The sequence below is a fragment of the Pelecanus crispus genome, chromosome Z, assembly GCF_030463565.1.
Source record: "Pelecanus crispus isolate bPelCri1 chromosome Z, bPelCri1.pri, whole genome shotgun sequence".
Lineage (NCBI taxonomy): Eukaryota > Metazoa > Chordata > Aves > Pelecaniformes > Pelecanidae > Pelecanus > Pelecanus crispus.
Window position 1 is genome coordinate 32,812,397 of NC_134676.1, and position 24,212 is coordinate 32,836,608.

The 24,212-nt window shown below is 39.6% G+C and overlaps 1 protein-coding gene and 1 long non-coding RNA gene across 5 annotated transcripts in view; one reads left to right on the top strand and one right to left on the bottom strand.

Annotated features, from left to right (window-relative positions):
- Positions 1–2,780: 2,780 nt before the first annotated feature.
- On the bottom strand, positions 2,781–7,830 carry LOC142596697 (uncharacterized). Its single transcript, XR_012831870.1, has 3 exons — positions 7,281–7,830; positions 6,489–6,602; positions 2,781–5,957 (listed from the first exon to the last, which is right to left on the bottom strand). It is a non-coding gene; the product is annotated as an uncharacterized LOC142596697 (long non-coding RNA).
- A 711-nt stretch (positions 7,831–8,541) lies between these two features.
- KDM4C (lysine demethylase 4C) overlaps positions 8,542–24,212 on the top strand; it is a 297,099-nt gene continuing 281,428 nt past the window's right edge. For all 4 annotated transcript variants that reach the window (XM_075726866.1, XM_075726867.1, XM_075726868.1 and 1 more), the window contains exons 1-2: positions 8,542–8,605; positions 22,286–22,450. In XM_075726866.1, coding sequence (XP_075582981.1) covers positions 22,307–22,450 — 144 coding nt within the window. In that variant the 5' untranslated portion in view covers positions 8,542–8,605; positions 22,286–22,306. The remainder of the gene's footprint in view (positions 8,606–22,285; positions 22,451–24,212) is intronic.

Sequence of the window (24,212 nt, forward strand, 5' to 3'; positions counted from 1 at the left end):
GATTAATTCTATGATTTCCTAAGATTTTGATGTGGTTAAAAAAATTAGAAGCTATGCCAGCTGTGCAAGCCCCAATAAAATGGGTTTGTCCCAAACCTAAATAAATAAATACATAAATAAATAAAAAAATCCACATTTTTCATTCTTGTTTGAATATTCATCTTCACCTTGTCATTATCCTGGGACTGTCTTTTATGCATATGAAACTCTCAAAGCTCAGCAAAGTCACATGGGTGCTGCAGAGAAAATGGGCAGATACTGTGCTTAAAACTTCCTCTTCTCAAAATCTCTTCTTGGAGGGTAATTCCAGAAGTATCATAGATTCATAGAATCATAGAATTGTTTAGGTTGGAAAAGACCTTTAAGATCATCCAGTCCAACCATTAACCTAACATTACCAAGTCCACCACTAAACCAATTAAGGGTAGAGTAGTAATTTCAGGTTTCCTGGCTTGGTGGCTGGATTATTTATAATGGAAGTAAGAACTAGGACTCATTAAGATAGGAAAGGACCTCTAAGATCATCAGTCCAATCATCAACCCAACACCACCATGCCCACTAAACCATGTCCCAAAAGTGCCATGTCTACCTGTTTATTGAACCCTTCCAGGGATGGTGACTCCACCACCTCTCTGGGCAGCCTGTTCCCATGCTTGACTACCCTTTCCATGAAGAAATTTTTCCTAATATCCAATCTAAACCTCCCCTGGTGCAGCTTGAGCCCATTTCCTCTCGTCCTATTGCTAACTACTTGGGAGAAAAGTAATCCGACTTTTTACCAGAATTTTTATTTATACCCATGACAGAGGGACTATCTTCTCCCTTGAATACATCTCACTGAGCAGCAAATGGGAATTTAGAGTAAAACTGGTACTCTGCCACATTTTGCACATTTGGGTGAAACGGTAGAAATGCAAGAGAATTAAGCTGGTGAAAGACTTTCATTTTTGTGGAACTTCTGACCCTTTCTTATCTTTCCTTGGATGACCTCTGGATTGGAGCCGTCACTGATGTCATTCAAGTTAAAAACCTTGGACTATTGTCTGTTAAAATGTCATCATTACCCTGGACAGATGTTTGAAAATTCCCTTATGTCTTAAAAAACAAAGCAGGAAAAAAAAAATCAAGAACTTGCTCTTTGGAAATATTATATGTTGATATATGTCACATCAACATCCAGCAGATTAGTATATATATTCCACCATTGCACAGTGCAGAGAAAAAACAACAACTCCCCCCGAAGCTCTGCCCCCCATCCCAACTTACTGTCATTACAGAAACTTGTCCTGTTGCAGGACTAAATTGGCACAGGAGGGTTCATAATCTCTTACCAGGATTGGGCGTTCACATGGGGAGGAAGAGTAATATGATTGAAAATAAGATATGGAATGGGTATACAGAAATAGAATAATAAAAAGCAATCAACCTAAGAAGCTGAATTTTTAAAATGCTATGAGAACAGAAAGACTAGAAAAAAGATTTTTGTGAGTGTTCATATACTTTTCTTAAAAACGGTACTCACACTGTACCCTCCTACTCGATGTGTTTCCCTTCCTAACTTGTAAATCATATGTATCAGCCTGCAACTAGTATTTATTCCATGACCTCTTTTAGTCTTTTCCATTTAACAAAGCCACTTTGTGCATTTTTAATGAAGTCAGAAGGTACCAAAATGAGAGTAATACTCTGCACATGTTAGAAACTTTACTGGTTTAATCCTTGTTTGATTCCAGCACAGCAAATGCTATTCTTCATTGTTTTACCAATAGAAAAAACAGCATAAAAAATTCAGTTAGGCATCAGGTGAAGTCAGTAAGAATATTTTTGGACTTCCTCAGGTACTCTGATGTTGTAGGTATTATTGTAGCAGTATTAATGGTATGGATAGCCAAGTCTAAGGACAACAAAGGCTACATGAAATCACGTGTGAGGCCAAAACCATACTAATCTTCAAGAGTTGCTTGGTTGCTTGCTTGTTCTAAGATCTTCAAGGGTTTTGAATTCATGTTGCTTCTCAGAGCTGTGACAACATCAGTGCTTTGAATTTCATTAAAATAAAATAATAATAAAAAACCCTTGTAAAGAATTGTGTAGAGATCTAAACTGAAAATAAAGCAATCAAATTATTATCAGATTAAAATCAAGTCAAAGTTTATTTCAAATATTTATTACATTAACTCTCAAAATGATCAATCTTTAAAACTTCAAACATAAGAAGATTTATCCATTTCATGTTCATTCTGACTACTTACAAATCACAACTTATTTACTAAAAGATTCTGCATAGGTAAGCTGAAATTGGCTGAAAGTTTTACTATTGAAACCAAATTATTTGATGTCTGAAACAAGATCTCAGCTGCAGAGATGAGATTTCTGGCTTTGTATTCCTTTCCTCTACAAATGCTAACCTTTTATGTCTCCCTGTAAGATACTACAATTCAGAATTTAAGTGAACAATTAGAAGTGTGGCAACTCCTGGTCAGTACAAATTGCATTTCATTTCCAATTTCTCAAGAATTTTAAACCCAGAGCAAATTCTAGAAAATAGTATTCTGAGGCAATGCTTTAGGCTGTACACACTAGGTTAATTTTTTTCCTTTATTCTTTTTCTGTTCAGTGAACTGAAGGTAAAGTTATTTCAGCTACTTCCTGTATCATCACATAAAGGCGTTTTAAAGACAAAAGATGTTAGAATAAACAATGTAGGTGATGGGAGCAATGCCTTTTTTTTTTTTAAAGAAGCTTTCTTGATTTCTACTTACAATCACAGGAACACGTCCATCACCTTTCGGGGCTGTCTCAACTCAAAAAAGCTAATTTTGATGACTGTTCCCTGAATCAGGCCAACATGGTTTTTTTTTGATTGGAGAAATTTGCCAAACTGTTAGTTTCTGCACAGCTTTTGAAAAAAAATACAGTAGTTCATCCAAACCAATTTATCTTCATGGTTTCAAATCACTTACAGCAATCACAGAGGCTAAAATAGACTTTTAGCTCTTTCATGGTATCCTGCAGTCAGTACTTGCCCAGTTAGCGTCCAGTGTTTCCTCTCGGCTCCTCCATTACCTTTCTTGGGCAGTGAAACACACTTCAAGACAACAGTGAAGAAACCTCTCTCATTCACCTGCTCAGTTAAAAAAGGATAGAATGCATTTCTGGATGAAGGTTTTATAAAGGAACCTAATTAATTTTTCTCAGTTCATCCTTCAAATCAGACAACTGCAAAAAAAGACAGTGATAGTTAAATGCCACTTGTGTGCAGGCTCGCGTTTGTCAGAGTTTGGGTGGATCCAGTGGACAGTTTACAGGGGTTAAATTTATGGTTTAAATGCAAGCAGTTAGATTACTGACAGAGCCAAGCCATACTGTCTTTCTGTTGTTGCAGTCTAAGCAGATTAGTCATTCTTTGTGTGGAAGAAAAGGCATGTTAACTGCTTGTGGACAAGATAAAGAGAAGATAAAGACTGCCACCTATTGCATCCTAAAATAAAACACAGTTTCTGCATACAGCAAAAGAACATGCTGGCAATCCAACGACGGAACAAAATAAGCAAATAGGGCAGAGCTTTCTCTTCTAGGGCTGTTTAATGTACTAAAATAGAATTCTTTTCTTCTGGCTGCCCCGAGTTCAGTGCTCCAGCCATCTCTGTCACTTTCCCAATAAAAAGGTTTTGGTTCCCCTAACATAAAACTTTTTAACTAAGTGGGATGTGTCTTGACTCTATGCCTAATTTAACTTTCCTTTCCTACATTTCACTGGATATTGCATCAACAAATCAAATTCACAGCAAGTATAAAATACCTGGGCGAGGTACTTAATTACAAGATCCATTTGCATCCTGTTTAGGGTAAGCTTACATACATACATTAATTCTTTTATTTATTTACAGTGGGGGGGAAAGAAAAAACTCCCTTTCTTTGTCCTTGTTTGAATATTCATCCTCACTTTTGTCATTATCCTGGGATTGTCTTTTATGCATATAAAACTCTCAAAGCTCAGTGAAGTCACATGGATGCTGCAGAGAAAATGGGCAGATATTGTGAAAATTTTGATCTAGAACACTATTAAAAATAGGTCAGATAACTAACTGTACTGAAAGGAACACAACTTCACTGACACAGAGGGGAGACAACATGACCTGACCATGTATTGTTCATTTTCCATCCCTTTTGCACTACAGTAAAATCAAGATTCTTGACTATCTGTCCAGTACTAGTGGAAATTAGTACTACCATAACACTGACAGCAAGAACATGACCAAAAACATCTAGTGTCACCAAATAATGCTATGTTATTTAACATTTGCTCTTAGATACTAATGAACCTTTGACTACCCTGCAACTAAACTGAACTGGCTGGGAGACCAGAACTTGGGCCTCTGAGACTTGACACAGTTCCAGCACTATTGCCCTGCAGAGCCCACGGGCATCCTTTAACCAACATGGCATAGCTTCTCTATTTCATCCTGATAATTTCTGAGGGAAAAAAGCTATTGGCTGAAAGGAACACTGTCTGGGTAGGTAAGCTTTTTAATGAAAGCAATTAATATTAAATACAAGAAGGTTTTCTCTATGTTTAATATAAAATGTCAAGAATAAATATAATAAAAATAAATACTTAATGTGAATTCTCAACTCAGAAGTTGTATTTATGATTATCTAGCCTAGCCTTTGTAACAGGTGCAGAGATATTCTGGGAATTTCTACATCAAGCCAGTAACTTCTGAGTCACAGCACTCAAAATACTTTTGGTCTGGATAGAACAATATGAATGGAAGGAGGCTACCTACCAACTATATCCCTGGGTAAACTAACTCCCTATTTGTACTGTTACTGTTTTTACTGTACATCATTCCCACTTTAAATATGCCTAACTTCATCTTCGTATCACTGAAATGTTTAACAGCTACAAAGTTCTATAAGTGAAGAATTTCCAGAACACTGAGAGATGCAAGCTTACATATTGCTATCAACATTTTTAAGATGAAGACATGATGACAAAGATGTAAAATGGACAAAAGATACATAGTTAAAAAAAAAGTTGTTTCCTCTGTAGTCTACAAAACATATATTATGTAACACTGCTAAATTGCACCCTATTAAACAAACATACAGGCTACAGAAAGTTTCAGTCAGGATTACATTCAAACAGCTAGCACTCATGTCCTGATTTATAACTCAATGCAGTACAGCAGAAATTGCAGCAACCTGCAGAGTCTAGACAATACCAGGAACATCGCAAAATCTGTCTCATTGCCAACAGCTTCTCTCCCTTGGGCTAGCAGACCTTTGCTTCTCATGTGTGCTGCCATCTCATGTGTTTTAAGCAGTATTGCAGTAGAATTATACAAGAGAACTCTTTCTGCCTCAAAAGTGACTTGACTTTAGATAGCTATGCTACTGTCATGTTAAGCAATCACGTTGCTTAAAATTCTGAAAAGATTTCTTTTTATTATTGCTACACAGTATGGAAGTAACCTACATTCAAAACCAAAAATGATATATTCTGCAACAGTCTGGGTGAAATACCATACTGTGTCCACTTTACTGCTTCCCAGTATATGAAAGATGTTGACATACTTAAACAAGTCCAGTGGAAGGCCACAAGATTGTCAGGGGCTGGAGCATATGACATATGAGGACCAACTGAGGGAGCTGCGTTTGTTCAGCCTTAAGAGGACAAGGCTTCAGGATGATCTTACTGGTGTCCACTGTTGCCTGGTGGGAGGGCATAGGTAGTGGGATGGAGCTTCCTTGGAAACACACAGTGATAGTGCAAGACAAACATATAAGCTGCCATACAGGAAGTTCAGATTACATTAAGTAAAAGTTTTCACCGTGAATGGTACAACACTGAAACGGGGACCCAGAGGTGTCATGAAAGAGAAAGTTGCAACTTACTTAAACAGACATCAACTAGTCAAACAGGAGTGGCTTCTGACCTCTGCCAAGGGAGCTGAAAGAGAGAAGATACGCTATCATACAGCAGCAAGGCCATTTTGTTTGTCAGAAGCTTGTGCTGCCTAGATATTGCACGAGCAACTTGAAAGGCGAGGGAACTTACGGGTTACATCCTTTCTTCTTAGTGGCTGTAGTCATGTGACCAGGGTTTTTGTTACTAGCCAACATGAACCTGAAGGCATAGCCCAAAACATGAAAGGCAGGAAGAAAGTGCAGAAAACTTACTTAAACTTCAGTAAGAAAAAAATTCATGACAGCTAGAATATGTCAGTAAATTTACAGGTGCTTTCAGAAGTAAGGTGATCAGTGAGTACTGAAAGCACTATGCCAGAGCAGTTTAGAAGTTAAAATACTGATCTATTGACCGTGCATAGCTACGTAACTATTCTGAAGAAGGCCAGTGTCCTTACTTCCATCTAGCAAGACAGAGGTGCTAAGCTACTGGTTTTGAAAAATGACATCAAGGCATAGTTTTCCATAGCTGTAGCTACAGGTTAATGAGTGCTTATGTTCTCAGATCACCCACCTGCACCCTCAGTCCATCACTTGGGAGTGCTGAGCCAGCAACACTGAGAGGAGTATGCTTTGGCAATACTGTAACACACTCTGGGCACTTAATGACCTCACAGAGACCTGTAACCTGAAAGAAAACCAGATGAGGAGACATGCTGACGCAATACTTTCAAGAGTCACTGCCGTACTTTCTCTTCAACAAGTACTCAGCATGAATCTTAGAGATCATATTCAAAAACAATCCTAAGTCATCGATCTTTTGTGCTTTGTAACTGAACCAACAAGCAAAGAACAAACTGAATGAGAAACTTCAACTGCACTGTTTTCCACTAAGCATTATTAAATAGACATTTTCTTCATCCCCTGCAAAGGCTTGAGGAGGAAGGCAAACAACTTCCTCTGTTTCTCCTACTTATATTTAGAGAAACAAAATTCCTTTCCTTCGGCAGATGATGATGACTCATTTTAGACATTGCTAGACATCGTGGTGCCATACAGAGATATTTAAAGATTCAGTTGCATGAGTTTTCTTGGGACTGAAGATACGGTATATACAGTACTGCTATCATTTAATGTATAGTACTGCGTCCAAATGGCAAAACAACATGGAAGTTACTAAGCACAGCAAAGTTACAGCATTAGGTATGTTCCTTTAAAAAAAAAGCCCCAAAACCTGTATTTTCAGGTTTCATTAGTACTGAAAAAAAGTCTTTGGCACTTAAATTCAAGTGTAAAGTAAAACTTCCTTTAACATAATAGATATGCTTGAAGAAGCACATCTAAAAAGGACTTGTCCTTTAGTTACCTTTTGGTCATTTTTCACTACTTTTTTGAAAATAGCAACCAGAAGCTAAAATGAAAGGTAAACAGAGATTACTCAATAATAAGAAAAATCAAAGCATATCCCACAGTTAAAAAAAAAACAAACGACTGATTTATTTTAGCAGCAACGGACAGTCAAAATTACACGGTACCATGGCACTTTAGAAAGTAAATGCATGACATACAGCATTGTGGGCCTCAGTCAATAAAAGAAACACTAAAATTGTGGAAACAAAATCACTTTTATACAGCACTACAGATTGATACGGGACGTGACAGAATTAAAGAGATTAGGATAACCAAGTCGACGTAGTGGCTTGCTCTGACAGATCCACCATTCCTATGCAACAGAAAGGTCTTGCCTGTTAAGTATCGTTGAGGTTAAGAGACCGACTTTGTTCCTAAGCTTAGAGCTTGTGTTTTCCTCACGTGTCTCCTGGTAGGTGCCGCGGCCCGTGGAAGGCAAGGCCAGCTCTCTCCCTTCAAGAGCACACGCCGCTCAGGGGCACCAGGGACAACACAGGGAGGGAGGGAGGGAGGCAGGCAGAGCGCGCAGGGCCGCACAGCCGCGGAGGCGGTAGCTACACCTCTCCTTTGGCCACCACCACCACCTCTCTCCGTGGCCAGCTCGCCCAAAGACCACTCACCCTCCCGCTCGGGGGGCTGGCAGCCTGCACGCCTACGCCCGGGCCGCGCCTGGCCTACCCCGGCTGGCGCTCGGCGGCGGCGCCCGCCGCCACTACCGGCACCCCGGCAGCCCCGCCTTGCACCCGGCGACCATTGACGGCGCTAACCGCCGCCAGCCGCCGCACGCGCCGCGGGCTCCCCTCAGCAGCCGCCGCCGGCGGGCCCCGCCCCGCGCCAGGTGACCAGCCTCAGGGCGCTGGCGCTCCCACGTGACCTCCGCGTGACTCCCCACCCCTCACGCGGCCGCCGCGCCTCGCGGAGCGTTCCGCCCGGAAGCAGCAGCAGCGCCGCCCGCTCTCGGCACGTGACGCGGGGGGGGGTTGAAGAGCGCTCCTCCGTCACGTGTCCTCTCCCCCCCCCCCCCCCACTCCGGACCTCTGCTCTTTCCCGAGCGTGCGAGGCTGCGCGCATGCGCAGGCGGCAGCTGTCACCTGCGCAGGGAGTGTGGCGTCCCACGGGCGCGGGGAGGAAAAGCCCCGAGGGGACCAGGGCGGCGGCGGCGGCGCCGGGGAGTGCGGAGCGGAGCGGACCTGCCCTGTCCCGCCGCCCCCCCCCCCCCCGTTCCCCATCCTTCTCGCCTCCCTCTGGCTGCGGCTAGCCGCTTAACCCTCTCCCGGACAGGTGCGGGGCGAGCTCCGAGCCAGACCGGCCCGGGCGGCGGCGGGTTTGCGGGGAGGAGGCGTGGGGCGGCCTGCCGGCTCGGGGGGAGGGTGCGGGGTGTGCGTGGGCCGGGGGCGAGCGGGAGGATGGGGAAGGCCGGGGCGGGCGAGGGGGGTAACGGCGATGAGGCGGGGCGCTGCGGGGCAGGGCCGTGTGGGGCAGAGCCCGGGGAGACGGGGGGGGGCGCGGCGGCGGGTCCGGGCGCCGGGGCAGCGGCTGGGCGGGCTGAGGGCGCCGGGGCAGGCCGTAGAGGTCGGGTGCGAGGGGCGGGCCGGCCGGCGGCCCCCCGCTGGGGTGCGTGAGGGGTCGGGACCCCCCGCGGCCGGGAGGGAATCGGTGCGGGGGCTCCGCGTTCCGAATAAGTGGATGGCGGCTGGGACCGAGCTGAGGAAACGAAACCGGCAGGTGTCGGAAAAACACGTCTCGTGTTCCCGTTTGCGGCCAGCGCTTCTGGGTCGGGGCAGTCGGTGGGAGCTCTGCGAGGGATGAGGCGGTTTCCCCGGGTGTTCAAAGTGGATGGGCAAGAGTAAAATACAGCGTTACCTCTCCCCGTGTCTTTCTGGGCTTTGATGAAATTCTGTGGACTTCCCAAACAGCCTGTTTTTCTTGCAAAGTACAGCCGCATTGATGCAGCTCCTTCGTTTCTGCCTGTCGTTAAAGGCGTTCCTGGAAGTTAGCAGTTGTCAGGTGTTAGACTTTAGAGCCGTCTTATGAGTAAAATACTCAGTTAAGCGCTGTTTCCACATCTCTGTGTCTGTGGCTATAGTGCTCCGTGCTTGCGGAGCCAGTTTCGGGTCAGGCTGTTCATGAGCTTTCTCTCTTCTGCAGTCGATTTTAAACGTCAATCTGAAATGAGAAGTGTGTACAAAATATTTTTTCTGTATTAGGAAAAATACTAGTTGTCCGTGTGTTTTTTAAAGATTTACACTAGCTCAGAGCATAAACAGCATTTCTCTGTTACATTATTCAACTACATATTTATGATTCTGTGCAGTCTTTTCCAAGGCATTGGCAACAGCAGGAACGGAAGTTACCTGGTGGCTACTAAACCAGCAGTTTTTAAGCTGAAACACTTTCCACGAGAAAGAAACTTACTGGCAGCTTAATGCAGGCTATTTTTTGTCACCCTACAGTGGTTTTTTTTTGTTCACAGTCTTAACGAACCAAGAATATGAAAATGAATGTGGTATAAAATTTGTTAGGGGCTTTACCGTTATTTTTGCTTGAACTGTGATAACTAGCTGATGGTATTACTTCACAGAAGTACTTTCCACACACAAGACAATGGAAAATACAAGCATGATTTGCCTTTCACTACTTGAAATGAGGGTAAACTGAACCACTGCCAGTCATGCTTATTTTCCGCTCAACTTCGTTTTGGAGTGGTGCTGATGTTATTCATTGCTGGCAACTGATGATTTTCTTTTAGCTAAGATATGGATGTGGGTAAGAGCAATTTCTTTTCTAGGGACTGACCCAGGAAACAATATGTCTCATCCAAATTGGTGGACATGATTCAGTAGGCATTGGATTAGAGTTAGGGCCAATGTATATAAGGGAAAAACCTTTGGTCAGTGTTTGTTTAAAAAAAAAAAAAATCTGATTCGGTCTCTTGATTTTTTTTTTTAATGGTAAATATGACAAAATAGAAAAAAAAATTAAAGTCTTGTAATTTTTAGTCCTGAATTATTGATGAGTATTGAGTAGAGAATTTTGTATCTCTTGGCTGGATTTCTAAACAAATCAGGTAAACGGTTCTGCACCAAATCTAAATGTACAGTTACCACAGTAATGCATTCAAATCAGAAAATTATGTTGCCAAGTGCTAACTATTAGAATCTTCCTAAGGCATGATGAACAAATACAGTAATTATTAAAAAAAACTTCTGTCCTTAATTATGTTTACATCTAACATTTGTGGGACAGTATACTTAGGACAGTATACCCTAAAAACTGAGGACAATATATGTAACCAACAGATTAGAAAAATTGTTAGATTTTTAGTTTAAGGTGTTAAAATTCAAAACATGTCTTGTTGCGAAGACTGAATATTGAAAAAAATTTTGGTGTTTAGTCAGTTTCACTTTGTGATTCTCAGACATGACAGGATACTTCATTGACTGTTGCAGATACTATAGGGGAGTTACACAAACAAAATAAGTTCCAGTTCCTTTGTGATGTTTCCACCTGTAAAATATAGAATCACTTGATTGAGGCTGTTGTGATTTAGCTCAGTAGACATATGATTTCCTGCTGACTTTTGCCTAATAAAATTAAAATGCTAGTTATTAGCAGGTAGCCTGTCTCTAAGAAGACCTAGAGAAGTACTCCTATTCATAATAGATGCCGTATGATGAAAATTACTGTGCTGGGTCAGGTTTTGTTTCATTTTCACATTTTATGTCTTTGCTTAAAACACAATTTATGAATTGCTAAAATGGTAAATGAACCTTTGGCTTTGGAGCTAGATAATTTTTTTATAATCATAAACTGTTTTGAAAAAGAGGGAAATCTTGATTTAAAACTAAAATTAAGATTGGGGAAGTGTCTAGAAGTCTGTAAACTGAGCTATGAATAAAGGTGTAGAAATAAAAAAGTTTAAGAAACTCCCTAAGTTTTAGGAATCAAACTCTTCGTGTTTGGGTTTTGCTGCAGATGGAAGTATTCCAAGTATTTGATTTGAATAAATGATGACAAATATTTCAAAACTGAGATCAGTAAAAGTAACTAAAATTTGGAAGAATATTAGGTAATAATAGAGGAAAAACTTCTTAACTGATTTGTCACCTTCAGAGTTGTGGATATGGCTTATGTTTGAGTTGGGGAAGCTTCTAAGATCACAATGTTCTTTTTCTGTCCCTGTGGAAATCTCTTCTGGATTTAATGAGATACAGATCTTTGCAGGTTCCTGCTGTGCAAATGTTAGCTATATAGTTTACTTTAAATTGAACTTTTTGCATCGCAAAGTGATATGACAAGTTAGAGCTGCAAGTTCAACAGAGGCACAATGTTGGTTCTTTCTTCTTGCTCCTTTTGTGTGTTATAATATTGTGTTATTAGAGCCATATGGTTCCCAGATATTGGTCTGCAAGTTCATTTTAAGTGGTTTGCCTCTGGTGTTAAATGGTATGCCATTTCAGTGGCCTGTGATTAGTTTGGAGTGAGGAGGCTTTTGGTCATGTGAGCTGGGCAAATGATGCTTTCTCCACTGCTGTGAGCATTGTAGCAGACCAGAGAAGTGCACTATGACTATTTTTTGGTCATTTGGTTCACTTTAGTGTGCATACTTTCAGTCACAGTAGCAGAAAGAGAAGACGTGCATGACTTCCCTGGCCACTAGGTTTTGGGTCTATGGTAATTTGGAGCAAGGTGTAAAGGCAGGGGAATTGTGTGACGTCTTTGAATTACAAAATCTTTTATGAGAGAGGAGATGCTCACTGTGAAGGTTAATAGTAGCTAGACCTTATCAAAGGTGCAGAAATGTAGTTTCAGGTGTGCCATAAGCAGCTTTAAGGGGGAAAAAGTACATCTTTCTGTTTCTCAGGTTATAGAGAGTCATTTACAGTTTTTTTTTTTTTGTTCTGTTCTTGTTCTGCATCTGGTAAAGGATTTGCCATGTAGTGGTGGCTTGTGAAAAATATTATCACTGTTACCGTAGCATATCCCTGAAAAGAATATGTGTGTTTTGATGTTAAGGAGTTGTGAAAGCCAGGGTATAAGAGTATCTTTTGGGAGGAGATCTATAAAGGCAATTAAAAATGTGCCATATAGTTAGGGAGTTTTTTTGAGAAATGCTTATTGGCAGAAATGACAGACCTGGCAGAACTGCTTAGAAGTGCTTAATCAGGAAGCAGTTCACATCCACCAGCTGCTGTTTGTATCCCCAGCAATATTATAGGCTGCATTAGCAATGAGTGTTTTTCTGAAATTTTAGGTGCTTGTAAATTAGCTTTTTAAAAACTGAGATCTAGGCCAAACTGCTTTCCGGAGTCTGTGAGGACTACACCCAAATTTGAGAACGTGGTTACACCATTGTGTGAATTCACGGTTTACTTGCATCTTGAATAGTGCATACAACTTTGGTACCCCTTCCTCCTGACTAAAAGTAATTTGCTCTTAACTGGTAAAGATCCAGAAATTGGATGCAGTGATGATCAGAAGTGTGGAATGGATTTTCTGCAACGAGACTAGGAATCTTCAGCTTAGAAAAGAGGTGACTGCGGGAGACCATAGTAGAGATCTGTACGTCATGTGTGGTCTGAAGGTAAACATGAGCAGATAGATAACTGTTCGCAGCATGCACATGAGGTGTCAGATGAAACTAAAATGTGAAATACTCAAAACATACAGAAGGAGATGTATCACTTAGCGTATTGTTGATTGTAGAGTAGAATGATTTGTCGTGAGATGTTTTGGATATTAAAGGCCTACAAAGATTCAAAATCATGAGCAAAAAATCCATCAAAGTCCACAAAATGCAATAATGTCCTCTTTGTCTAAAGATTCCTTGAGCTGTACATTGCTGAAGACTGAGATGGTATTCTGCAAGAGTACAATTATAAGCTCCCCCTACACTTACTTTTTTCTAGGTATCTGCTGTTAGCAACTGTGGAAATTTGATAGGTCTGACTAGTTGTTGCTGAAGGCTGTTACATGCTGCTTCCAGCTAGGACTACCGACTTCATACCTGTGTTTTCATTAAAAAGAAAGTAAAAACTCTTGAAACATGGGTTGCAAATAAAAATGAGGAACATACTTCCCCCCTCCCCCCCCGCTTGCCCTTTGTCCCAGCTGTTATTTCAAGATGTTTTTGCATGCTGTGAGCCTGGTGTGGGAGAGGAATGTCTATGGAATGAATTCAGGTCATTTTTCATTTCAATATTTATGCATTCAAAATAGGTAATTTTTATGTTTTTGGAAGTAATTGCTGTAAGGATAGTACCAAGACATAGAAATGCAAACTTGAAATGAAGTTTGTCAAACTACTTAGAGATTTATAGTCAAATTGAGATGGTTTTAGGAGCTTCAGAATATGGTTACCTATCCAGATTCCTGGTTTCTTAAATTTTTATAATTGATTAAATACTTTAATAGTCCTAACATTTTTAAATTAATTGATTTTTCCTGATGACTGCTGGATGTCTGATGAATACATGCCTAACCATGAGATTTGGCTTATAAATGCCTCATATCACAAATACGAAACACTGTGGCCCATACATTTAATTTAAGAGTTAATATGATCGAGTAACATAAATAAGAGATTTGGGATTCCTGATAAATAGGATCTTTTTCTTTTTCTAAGCCAGGTACATAAACGAGGCAGACATAATTCACATGCACACTTACTTTTACTAAAAGTACAATTCTAACATAAGTATGCAAAACCAAATTATATTAAGAATTAACTATTGGCATGCTCAGTAATAGTTGGATATGCAAGCTATGCTTCTATGTTTCCAATTACCTGAAAGTCATTCCTGTAGCTAGTCATGGACTGTGCACTACTGCAGTATCTTACATCTTTAATTTTGCTTTACCAAACTGTATAGGGAGTTGGATGGTACCTACTTACAGATTATGCTAAAAACTTTTTTAAAATTATGTAGGAAAATGCAGAAGTGAATCTACCCATATCTGTGATAAAAATAAATTACTGGATGAGCTTATGGAGTTTTTACTTACATTGTAATTAAAATTTTTGCTTAGACTATTATAGATGAAGACCTGGTTTTCTACTGCTTGGTTCCTTTCCAGCTCTTGCAGAGCTCGTTGTACAAACTTACTTTTTTGCAAAACAGACTCTGCAAATAGGAGGTTAGTGGAAAAAATTGTAGTTTTCCTCAAGTTTTGTCAATAAAGTGTTTTTATTGAATGATTCCTAAAAAACGGTGGCTAGTATTACATAATGTGAATGCTCTGTCTTGTTTTTTTAAATTGAAAACTTTTGTATCTGACAGCTGTTTTCAAATAGATTATTTTGTGTTTTGTTCTCGATCAGCCTCAACAAAATGCTGTGGCTTTTTGTGCATGCCTTTCTCTAGACAAGTTTATTTTCTTGTTGTTAGTTATTTGAAAAAATGTTCTCAGGATGAATTAATTCTTCCTCAAATGTTTGTTGTCCCATAGTTAGTGTGGGTGAAAATTTGCAAGAGAAGAAAAAGGGAAAAATGTGTGTTTTAACTAATTTTTCTGTGAGAAGATTTGTTCTTTTTTCTTCCCGTCTTCCTTCTTTTCTTGTTTACTGTAGCTAGCTTTATGTGATTTGTTTAATTTAGGTTGTTGAGTAGGGGTTGTGGACATTGATATTTTATATATTGAACACACAGAAATAACAAAATAATCTGATCTTTGAAAACATGAATGCACTTATTTTATGATGCAACTATAACACAAATGGCCTGTAGTTATTTAGGACTTTTCCATGTTCGCTAATCATTTTGTGTATAGCAGAGTGGAGGTAGCAGGCTGTGTTTTTTCTCCTTTCTTGTTCAGTCGTGATATCAGTACAGGGGCCAAAGCGGGCACTGTTTGGCCGTCAAGAGATGCCTCCCACAAAGCATCTTTGGAACAACAATTGTGTCAAGTCTTGTGTCGTTTAAAGCCAGGAAGCTTTGGTTCCCTGCTGGTGAGGGGTGGCACTCAAAATAGTGGTTAGTTCATTTTACACTAGAAGCAAAAAGAAGTGGATAACCTTCAGAGGAGATCTGACAGCTTAGTATTAAGGCAGAGAGAGAATACTGTAATACTGGTTTCATGTAGTGAAGACTGCAGGTTTTTGTGCATTTTAACCAACTGCAAATTAAGATGTGCTGTTTCTCTGGTGTGTTTCATTGTGTTTTAGTAGAGTATTTTCTAGCTGTGTGAATCAGTGCCTTGCTTGTAATTTGATTAAACACAATTGCTAGTTTGGATTTCTATATTAGGTATCAAATAAATGAAACTTGGAAGATGTTTTCCAATTCTGGGGATAATGTATTCTGTGTTCTTGTGAGAGTATAGAGGATTCTGCATGGAGGAATGGTGTTTAACGGATAACTCTTCCACCACTGAATTGTGGTTAGTATCCCGACAGCTTCAACAGTATGATAAGGTGTAGGCATTACAAAAAGCAGTCCACTGTTTTGACCTGGGAGGCTGGCGGTTGTAGCTGCCTGGTACTGATTTGGATAGCTGAGATTCAGTTGGCTGCAGTGGGGTATAGAGGTCCTTTCCTTTTCTTAGGATACAGAAGAAACAATCCTGTAGATTCTGCACTTACCAAACAATCGTGCGGAATAGTGTGTGATCAAGCATGTGATATGGTATGCTTCTGTTCTGTAGATGTAGGTAATTAACTCTTCTCATATCTGGCCTTAATTAGTAATGTGAAAGCATGCAGAAAGCTATTCTTTTCTTTCTTCCTGTCTTTTCTGTATTATCCTTTTGGTTTGGCAGCCGCTGAGAAGTTTGTTGTAGTCTTTTATCACCTTGTTGTTCTGGTAGTTAATGTACATATCAAAGTATCAAGTTTGTTATGTTTGTACAAGCTATGCAGTTTAAATATTACAGGATTTGTTTAAAAAGCACTTCCCCCTGTCATCTTAACTGGTGAAATGCGTTTGCATCTTGGATTATGTAAATACTGGTGGCATTAATGAGATTTCATCTTGCTGTGAGTATATGACCTTTCCTAGTGTTGTACTTTGACATTTTGAACTAAGTTCATTAGGTTTCTCAGGCCACAGACTGACATAGAAGTGGATGATTAAAATTTGCTGACCTCATGTTTCCACTTCTGTAGTATTAAGACAAATGTAGCATTAATATACTCCTGGCTGATGATTTGAAGGTCTTTTGACAAGGCCTGACAATGGCTACAAACTGTTTAAAAGGAGTATCAGATTCTTTAACTGAGATTTTGGCTCTTTAGCTGGCAACTTTGGAAAAGTTACATGCTTGCATTTTATCTAAATTTTGTGCTGTTTAATCAGACATGTTTCAAGACATAGGCAAACTACTTGGTCACCAAGAAATTCAAGCTTTTTGGGCAGGCTTTGCAGTTTATTGGATCAGATGCATAGCTTGAGCTTGTGTGACCAAAGCTTTCCCATGATTAGCTAAAAAGCATCTTTCAGCATTATGCAAAGTACTAATACATGCTAATTTGAGTGGAGTATGTCTTCTCATTTATTCACACTACCATCTGCTTTTCTAGATAGTCATGGGCAACCTTGTCAATGTGCAGTACTGTCTTGCAAGGGAGACAGAAAATGGCTGGTTACAATGTTTATATTAGGGATTTAAAATAACTGTAAAAAATCCCTGTATATATTACTTGTATTTTTTTTTGTAATGTGCAGCCTAAATGGACATACTGCCCTTGTTTCTATAACTTCATATTTACTAATGTCTTGTACATTTTCATTGGGTAGCAGTAAATGAAAACACTGGAAGTTTTATTTCTCAGTTTGTACAGCTCTGCAATATCACAAAATAGGTAGTTATGTATACACCTAAGTGGAATAGTTGAGACAGTGATAGTATGATTGTGGTGTGGATTTTACTTTAGGATGGCATATTAGTAGTTATGTTCTTACCTGCAGAAGAACCTCTGAAGGCCTCTTAACTCTTCTACTGGACTGTATTTTATGCTGTCTTGTTTTAATGATTTGGTAGGGTATAACTGAATTTTTGCATGTGAGAGAAAGCGCAAAAGTAGGAATTGGTGGGAGAAAGTATGTAGGACTCTTGAATTCCACAAAGTCCTTGAGACAATTACATAGTATGTTAGAAGTTAATAGAGTGGAATTGGAAGGGCAACATTTTCTGGTTGGTTTGTAGCATAGCTTTTTTTTTTTTTTTTTTGTGGTAAATTTAAACCATGGAACTCAGTACTGGTGCTTACTGTTTTAGATTGATATTTGTAATGAACATTATTGCAATAATACAATTGTGAAATTAATTTAAGAAGTCTCAACTGATAAATCATAGCTGTAAAGGTGTTAAATTACTAAGAAATCATAAAATGAATAGTATCGTCTAGTAAGAAGTATGTGAACTCCTGGCATATAAAGTACTGCACAGCCTTTATGATGTCTCCTAAACTATGTAGTTTATATAGTAGAATCTGCTCAAGGAGTGTTCTTACAAACATTGTGCTTATCAAAGAGCCGTTTTACCCGCTAAGTTAATGGGAAGATATCTTTTACTGAGGAAGAAGGGTAACACAGGAGCATGGATTGGACTGTTTATTTCCACCAAAAGTAACAGAGCTGGCTGGTCTGTGTGGTTTTTGGGTAGGGAACTGGACCCTAAGATGCATGGAAGCAGGTAGAAAAAAGATCCTGTGGAAGAAAGGATTTGTGTTTTTCACACTTCAATGAAGCTGGGTAAAAATTCTGCCTTTCCAATGCTACACACTTGTCTTAATGATTAGCTGAAAGGTGTTAATTCTGCTTGTGATACAGATTCATGTTCATCACAGTACAATTCAGTTATATGCCTTGTCTTAGTTCCAGAGACATTAAAAAAAAAAAAAAAAAATCTAGTTCATATCTTTGCTTTGGTATGTTTTGCAAACTGGATTTTAGGAATCTAGCTGCCAGGAAAGCATGCTGGCATGTGTGATTGTGGAAGTTAGCATAAGTTAATTGCCATTTATTTGTTTTATTGATAGTCCTTAAATTAACTGATTTCTTCATTGTGTCTAAGTGCTACGGTATGTTCAGTTCATTTTGTACTTACCTGTTTGTTTCATGCATTGCTGTTTTTAAAGCAGCTCAGGTATTAAAACTGATATGTCTTAGTGAGATGTCTTTGTATAGAAGAATTTTTATTGTACTAATTTATGCAATAATTAGTATGTTGTGCCTGTTGCTTGAAATTGAACACTGGCCAAAATCATCCTGCAGCTTTTCTCGTAGCTGAACCACTTGGATATGGCTTTTTCTTGTCTCCTTAACCCTTTTCATAAGGAATGCAGGAAATCAGTTATCTTTCAGACTTATAGTCCTTCACCTTAGGCAAATTTAATTCCAAAATTTAGGGAAGACAGAGCCTCAGGCTTGTAGGAACACATATGGGCACTGTGCTTGTGTATGTTTTGTGCCCATAGACAAAGCTAGGATAAGAAGGTTGATATTAGATTTCCTTTTGAAACTGGCTTTGTATATGAATGGTTTCATTTTATATGTTTACATGGAAACTGATTAAATTAATTGGTAAATCAATTTATATAAATGCTTTTGGAAATGGGCTTCATCTGTGATGTAGTGGAAGGTGATGTAGGTGACGACTGGCACTCTGCACATGTATGAGTTGGTAGAATTAATTTGTAACTGTAACTTTGGCTTTGTGGGTTTCGCTCTGCAGCTGCAGTGTTTAAGTTACTGCAGCAGGTAGGAATAGCTCAGAATCAGAGAACTGTGGAGGTTGGAAGGGACCTCTGAAGATGACCTGGTCCAGTCTCCCTGCACAAAGCAGGCTCAGCTGTGATGGATTGCTCAGGCAGTGTCGAGCTGGCTTTTGAATGTCTCCAAGGATGGACACTGTACAACATCTCTGGGCAACGTGTTTCAGTATTTGATCACCGTTGTGCTAAGTTTTTTTACTATGTTTAAGCAGAATTTCATGTATTCTGGTTTGTGCCCGTTGCCACTATACTGTCACTGGGCACCACTGGGAAGAGTCTGGCTCTGTCTTCTTCACATCCACACAAGGATAAGAGCACAGAATCACAGACTTGCTGAGGTTGGAAGGGACCTCTTGAGAACATGTATCCCAACCCTGCTGCTCAAGGAGGGTCAGCCTAGAGCAGGTTGATCAGCACTGTGTCCAGTTGGCCTTTGAGTACCTCCAAGGACGGACACTCCACAACCTCTCTGAGCTACCTCTTCCAGTGTTTGACCACCCTCACAGTGAGAAAATGTTTCCTCATGTTCAGGTGGAATTTCCTGTGTTTCAGTTTGTGCCCATTGCCATTTGTCTTGTCACTGGGCACCACTGAAAAAAGTCTGTCTCCCTCTTCTTCATCCCATCAGGTGTTTATACACATAGGTGAGAGCCTTCTCTTCTCTAGGCTGAACCATCCCAGCTCTCTCAGCCTTCCTTCATGAGAGATGCTCCAGTCTCTTCATCATCTTAGTGGCCTTTTGCTGGACTCTATTCCAGTAGCTCTGTATCTCTTTTGTACGGGGGAGCCCAGAACTGGGCACAGCACTCCAGGTGTGGCCTCAACAGTGCTGAATAAAAGGGGAGGATCACCTCCTTCAGCCTGCTGGCAGCATTTCTCCTAATGCAGCCCAGGACACCGTTCACCACCTTAGCTGCACAGGCACATTGCTGGATTGTGTTCAACCTGGTGTTGCCCAAAGGCCTTTTCTGCAAAGGTGCTTTCCAGACTGCCAGCTCCCATCATGTACCTCATATACCTGGAGTTATTCTTCCCCCAGTGCAGCACTTTGCACTTCCTCTTGTTCAGTTTCATAAGGTTTCTGTCAGCCCATTTCTCCAACCTGTCAAGATCCCTCTGGATGGCAGCACAACGCTCTGGTGTATCAGCTGATCCTCCCAGTTTTGTATTGTCTACAAATATCACATTGAATTAAGCAGACATAGTTGCTCTGATTGGGTGTAGATAAACTTGCATGTCTGAGAGATGTTGAAGTAGTGACACAACAATTCAGTTATTGGTTAACTGAACATAATTCCAACTATTGGTTGTCGCAGCGTGCCCCCCCACCCTGTTAAAGTTAGTGCTTTAGGAATGCTTGACTTGGTTAGGGAATGCTGGATGTGGTACTAGGCAGGTGAGTGGATAAAACATACTTCTGAAAAGTTCCTTTCTATCCACTAAAAGAAAGAATATTAGTGATGTAAGAGACAAATTCATAAGTGGATGCTGAAGTAATTTGCTTTAAACCCCCACCCCAAACCAACCAAAGAATGAACCAACTACATATATATATGAACAATATATGTATATACTTAACTTAATACAACTAAAGGTGAATCAGCTGATTTTGTACAGAGAAATCAAATATCCTGTTTGATTATATTTCTGGTGTCACTTTACTGCCGGTGAAGTATTCTAAATAGTAAACACTGTCTGTTGCACTTTGCAATGAAGGAGAGCATAGCTTCCCCTTTGGTCATAAATCCAAGTTTCATTTTCCTGGGACTGGTCATAGTAGCAAGATTATATGTGGAACTTCAATGGATGGGAATAAATGAAGGGTGTATTATATACAAGCCAGCTGTTTACTACTGAGGGAGGTTATCCCACTTGTACATATTGAGGTGTGTTTGCCTATATGGACTTGATAATTTAAATGCAAAAACACCCCCAAATTAAAGTGGTACTGATTTTCAGAATGGGAGAGTTGCAGAAACCTAGTTAATTTCAGTTCAAACAGGGATGGAAAGTAATGTAGGGAGGGGAATGGGATGTTACTGAAGGTGGGAGTGTGGAAGAAGAAATCTAATTAAGTGCTAAGACTGGAGAGTGTGTGTTGGGTGAAGTGGGGAGGCAAAATGAGAGGAAAAATAATGACACAAAAAGTAGGCTAAATGTTGGAATACCAGTAGGAGAGTTGAAACACAGAGAAGCTAAAGGCCATCTTCTACATAAAGCTTTCCTGTGCAGTGATTCATGCCAAACTAGAAGGGTCACAAAGCTAATGAAATTAGTGGCCAATGCACTGACATACAAGCAAAACCTATGGTGATAGTATGTGTCATAAAAAACATGGTTGCATGCATTTTGCAGATGGAGAAAATGAGGAATGAGTTAAATTACATGCTCAGGAAAGCAAAATCACTAAAAAGCGAGTCACAGTTGAGTTACTTGTATTCTGGGATGAGGTTTTTTGTAAGATGAAGAAAGAATTTTGTGAACAATAGATAGCACATGGTAATGTATAGTTGGAAATTTAGACACCTGCTGAAGCTGAAACATATCTGTCAGTTGCCTAAAGATTGGTCCTTTCATGAGTACTGTATCTTGGTGTGAAACAGAAGTATGACTTTGTTTTTAGCCATCCTCAATGTAGAAATGGAATTAAGAGGAAACGCTGATTGTCTTTATGTATATTACTTGCATGCTTTGTTTGTGTTGAAGAGGTTGCAGAGAATGAGGGGTAATACAGTTCTGTTGTTAAACTGCTGATATGAGAGTTAAGAAATCCAGGTGCTCTTTCTCTATGTTTGCAGCATGAGTGGGAAGTGAGGAATCAGTTTTCTCCATATTCTAAATGGGAATAGTGATATTTTATCAAATGTGTAGCTTTGTTCCTCTAGATTGTGCCTGTGTAATGTAAATCTCGAGGGAGAGAAATGCAGCAACCTGCAGATGGATCATCACAGGAAGATGCTAGTATGATGTTAAAGGTTAACTTGAGAAAACATGCCATAAAAACAGAGGTATGGACTGGACTGTATAAATGTCACTCATGGTAGTGTTCGTGCTGGGTAAGGGCTGAGTATTCTTAAAGGAGTAAGGAGAAAAAGTAAACATTTGTTTTGTGTTTTTTTATACTAGGATGGGCAGAGGATTTTGGAAGCTTTTTTCCTGTTTGAAACATGTATGTTGAATCTCAGAATTTGTTTTACAGGTTATTCTCTTCAGTGTATGTTATTTTTTTTCTTTTTTTTTTTTTAAAGCTGGATTGAAAGTGAACCACAATGGCTGCTGTCATCTCAGATAGTCCTCCAAACCCAAGCTGCAAAATCATGACTTTTAGGCCTTCGATGGATGAATTCAGGGAGTTCAACAAATACTTAGCATACATGGAATCACAAGGTGCTCATAGGGCTGGAGTTGCAAAGGTAAACATCTATAATGTAGAAGGAAAATTGTTCCTAATACCTGTTTTCCCAGTATTTGTAATTTATTGATTGCAAAACTGACCTTTTTAGTATTTAACATTTTTTCCAAATGATTTTCAGTGCGCAGATAGTGATCTGTTACTGTTCTAAGAAAGAGCTTTTTGGTATTGTTGATGTTGCATGCAAACTAATGAAGACGATGTATACTGTTGTCTCTCTAACTTTCAATTGTTTCCATGTTTACAATAGCAGAAGGGGATTTCTTCTTAAGGCAGATCTAAACTAGTTTTCGGCAAATCAGAACAAAATAGGGAGTTCATAGCATAGATTGGAAAGTCCTGATATACCAGATGTTGAACTCAGTCTTTTAGGGTTCTGTATAACTTTACTGGAGCAAATAATCACACTAGAGTCAATGGGTGTATGCATGAAGACAGTGAGACGCTGCTTGAATGGAGATAATTTTCCTTTTATTGGTGATGGTGTTATCTTTTCTTAATGAGAATTGGACATACACTAACTACCATTGCATTGCCCTTTGAACAATGGTATATCCAGGATCTTCCAGCAGGTGTTCCTCCCCTAACAGAGAGTGATTGTCAGAGATTAAGTTTGATACAATTTAGTGTTTCATCATATAAGTATTTATGCCGTACCTGTTTTGCCACTTTTAAAACCAGCAGGACACAGTGCAGGTCTGGAAGTCCTAGCTTAATTATTGTAAGGAGTCAGTGGGAATAACTGTCTTCATCACTGGGTTTTTAAGCTAATATAGCAAAATTTGAAAATTGAGAGAAGAGAAGCAAAACCTGCAATTTTTTGTTTCCCCCTGCCCCCTTCCTCCTCCCTGCTTCCTGTAAAACAAAGCAAAACAACCCCTCACACTTTGAAAACCTCATAGTTTATTTGCTTTCTGATTTCTGAGGTTAGAGTACATATAGGTCATATTTTAAAACTCTTCTCTGCAGACAGGAGTAGAAATGAGATAAATAGACAACAGAGGAAAGCCTGAGCTGAATTTTTACATATTCAACTATATTATGGAACCTGTTTGTTTGCGTGGGGACGAATGATTGCAGTCCTCTCATCTTGAACAGTAAACTTAACAGCAAATTCATCATAGTGACATCTGTTGCTCAACAGATTTACACCATTAGCATGTATGTGAGCTATGTATCATTCTGTGGATTACGTACATGGATTCAACCTTAAAAAAAATTCTTATTTTCCTATTGTTTATATAAATAGCTTTATTTCAACTGCTGGTAGTTTCTAATCCTGTTTCATGGGGATCTAGCCAAAGAAATAGAAAGTGCCTTATGACCAGCCCCTGAGATGATACTTATTTTCTTCTATTTGTTTATTCATATATAATGTGCTTGCTTTCTTTGGTATGTTGTGTATAAAACAAAGACAGTTATGAATGAATTGTACTCCTTGCTTTCTCTGGCTATATGAAGAAGCTATTACATGAGCCAGGATTAGTGTGTAATATATTAGGAAAAAAAACCCGAAAAATGAACTAGTCTTGTTTAAAGAGAAGAATATTTGTGATATGCTCTTTATCATAGCTATGTCTGTCCTAGACTGCAACTAATCTTTTCCTTCAATAGTATTCAAAACCAGAAGCTGCGTAATATTTCATTTTCCTTTAAAAACTATGTGTTTACCTCTTTGACAATTCTCAGGAGGTGTATCATGAAATACGACACTAGAATCCTTAAAAAGCCTATGCAAACTTCTGTTCTTATTTCTGAGACAT